The 2133-nt window shown below is 47.0% G+C and overlaps 1 protein-coding gene across 1 annotated transcript; it reads left to right on the plus strand.

Annotated features, from left to right (window-relative positions):
- Window positions 1–270: 270 nt before the first annotated feature.
- LOC310773069 (putative nuclease HARBI1) lies at window positions 271–1861 on the plus strand (the record flags this gene model as incomplete). The annotated part of the gene is made up of 5 exons (XM_083632990.1): window positions 271–415; window positions 554–703; window positions 786–901; window positions 1286–1397; window positions 1488–1861. The coding sequence occupies 5 exons, from the start codon at window positions 271–273 to the stop codon at window positions 1859–1861; spliced, it is 897 nt and encodes a 298-aa protein (XP_083489116.1).
- Window positions 1862–2133: the final 272 nt, after the last annotated feature.

Genomic DNA, 2133 nt, shown 5'->3' on the forward strand with positions numbered 1-2133 from the left:
GCTAAACCACTAATCTTGCTTTGTAGTACAGGCCCCAGCTCTCAGACCTGTAGCCTGTACTACGAAGCTAGTTTAATGCCTTATCCGAGTAAGTTTGAGTTTAAACCTGGTTTAGCCGTACTACAAAGCAAGTTCACTTTCAATCACCATGGCAACTGACGCTGCAAAGCTAACCTGGTCGCGACCAGGTTAGCTTCAGAGGATAAGATCAACCCTTTAAAGGTACCGCCCATGAACCAATGAGCTCCATGGAAAATCAGCGTCTTCGAGATGGCCAACCCCTTCGGAGAAGAAATCTATGAGGAAGGAGCAAGAATCGTGAGGGGAGCGTTACGAAGGGAAAGAATATTTCGCGTCCGCCAAGACCCATTTAATTACACAGATGACTATTTATACGAGAGGTATCGTTTCTCCAGTGAGGGTCTACGATATCTGTGTGATTTGCTCGAGCCATACCTCGCTAATGTGACCCGCCGTAGCCAAGCCCTTACAGTACCACATATGATATGCATCGCCCTGCGTTTTTTTGCGTCTGGGACCTTCATGTATTCAGTCGGGGATGCCGAAAACCTCAGCAAGAACACAGTTTGCAAGACCATTCACAAAGTAGCCCGTGTCCTAACCCAGCTGCTGCCCGGATTCGTCATTTTCCCTGGCCACTTGCCCACGCTGGCCATAAAAGAAGGCTTTTATGACATTGCAGGTAACTCATTTGACTCCATCTCTAGGCTATATTGTAGACCCCATGACTCATGTATATTAAATGCAGCCTACTCCTGTCATAGGCTTCCCCAGAGTGCTCGGTTGCATAGACTGCACGCACATCCCCATCTCCGCACCTCTGGGTGAAAACGAAGGGGACTATGTGAACCGCAAGTCATTTCACAGCCTCAACATCCAGGTAAATCCTGCAATGATAATTTGCCATGCACAACGCACATTTTACATTGAAGTTGCACATCAATAGCTTCATCTTCAAGCATGTATGATTTTCCATTCCATATTTTGGGGGAATTCACATAGCCTACCTCATTGCACGCATTTGTGTCAGATACATATCACTGTGATGTGCGTGTGACTAACACTTAACGTCCCCCTGGGGAATAAATTAACCAATAACGATATGCTATTTGTTGGGTCATAGCCTACCACATTGCCTTAGACAGATCATTCATATGGAAATATTCACACAGTACAGCACATAATGTCATTCCCTCCACCTTGCCGTCAATGCACATTGAAATCCTGTTATGTGGAAGTAAATGTAACCCAAATGCTTTTGTAGATGACTTGTGACCACCAATACCTAATCACCAGCCTGGATGCCAAGTGGCCAGGGTCAGTTCATGACTCCCGGATCTTCAGGGAGTCCACACTGTGCCACAGATTTGAGCAAGGTATGTGGAAAATATACATTTAATATAATTTTGAGTCATGCATTCCCCAAACTGCAATGTGATACTGATGTTGGCAATATTCCTTCTCAGGGCTGTTCAGTGGAGTGCTCCTTGGGGACCGGGGGTATGCCTGCCAGTCATTTCTTATGACCCCATATCCTGACCCTGAGGTCGGGCCACAAACCCGTTTCAATGTGGCCCATAGCAGGACCAGGGTCAGGATTGAAAATGCTTTTGGGATCCTGAAGGCCCGCTTCACCTGCCTCCAGGAGCTCAGGGTTGTCCCGGACCGGGCATGCAGGATCGTAGCAGCGTGTGTGGTGCTCCACAATATAGCCACCATAAGGAGGGAGAGAGTCCCTCTTGAGGACCCACAGCCCCCTGACGTGGTAGACCCCATCACACTGGACTACCCAACTGGAAGGGCTGTCAGGGAGGGCATCACACTGCAATTTTTTACATGAACTAAAATGACTGAATGGTTCTGCTACTGTGTTTTTCCCCAGGTTTTGTGCTGAAGGTCCCAGATGCAAAAAATCACAGGGCGAGACATATCTGTGGCACTGTAAGGGCATGGCTACTGCGGCTCACATTTGCGAGGTATGGCTGGAGAAAATTACGCAGATACCGTAGACCCTCACTGGAGAAGCGGTATCTCTCGTATAAATTGTTCTTCTGTGTAATTAAATGGGTCTGAAAAAAATGTGACACACTTGTTGTATTTTGTCTTTATTTA

Source organism: Poromitra crassiceps, assembly GCF_964638095.1.
Source record: "Poromitra crassiceps genome assembly, chromosome: 1".
NCBI classification, from domain to species: domain Eukaryota; kingdom Metazoa; phylum Chordata; class Actinopteri; order Beryciformes; family Melamphaidae; genus Poromitra; species Poromitra crassiceps.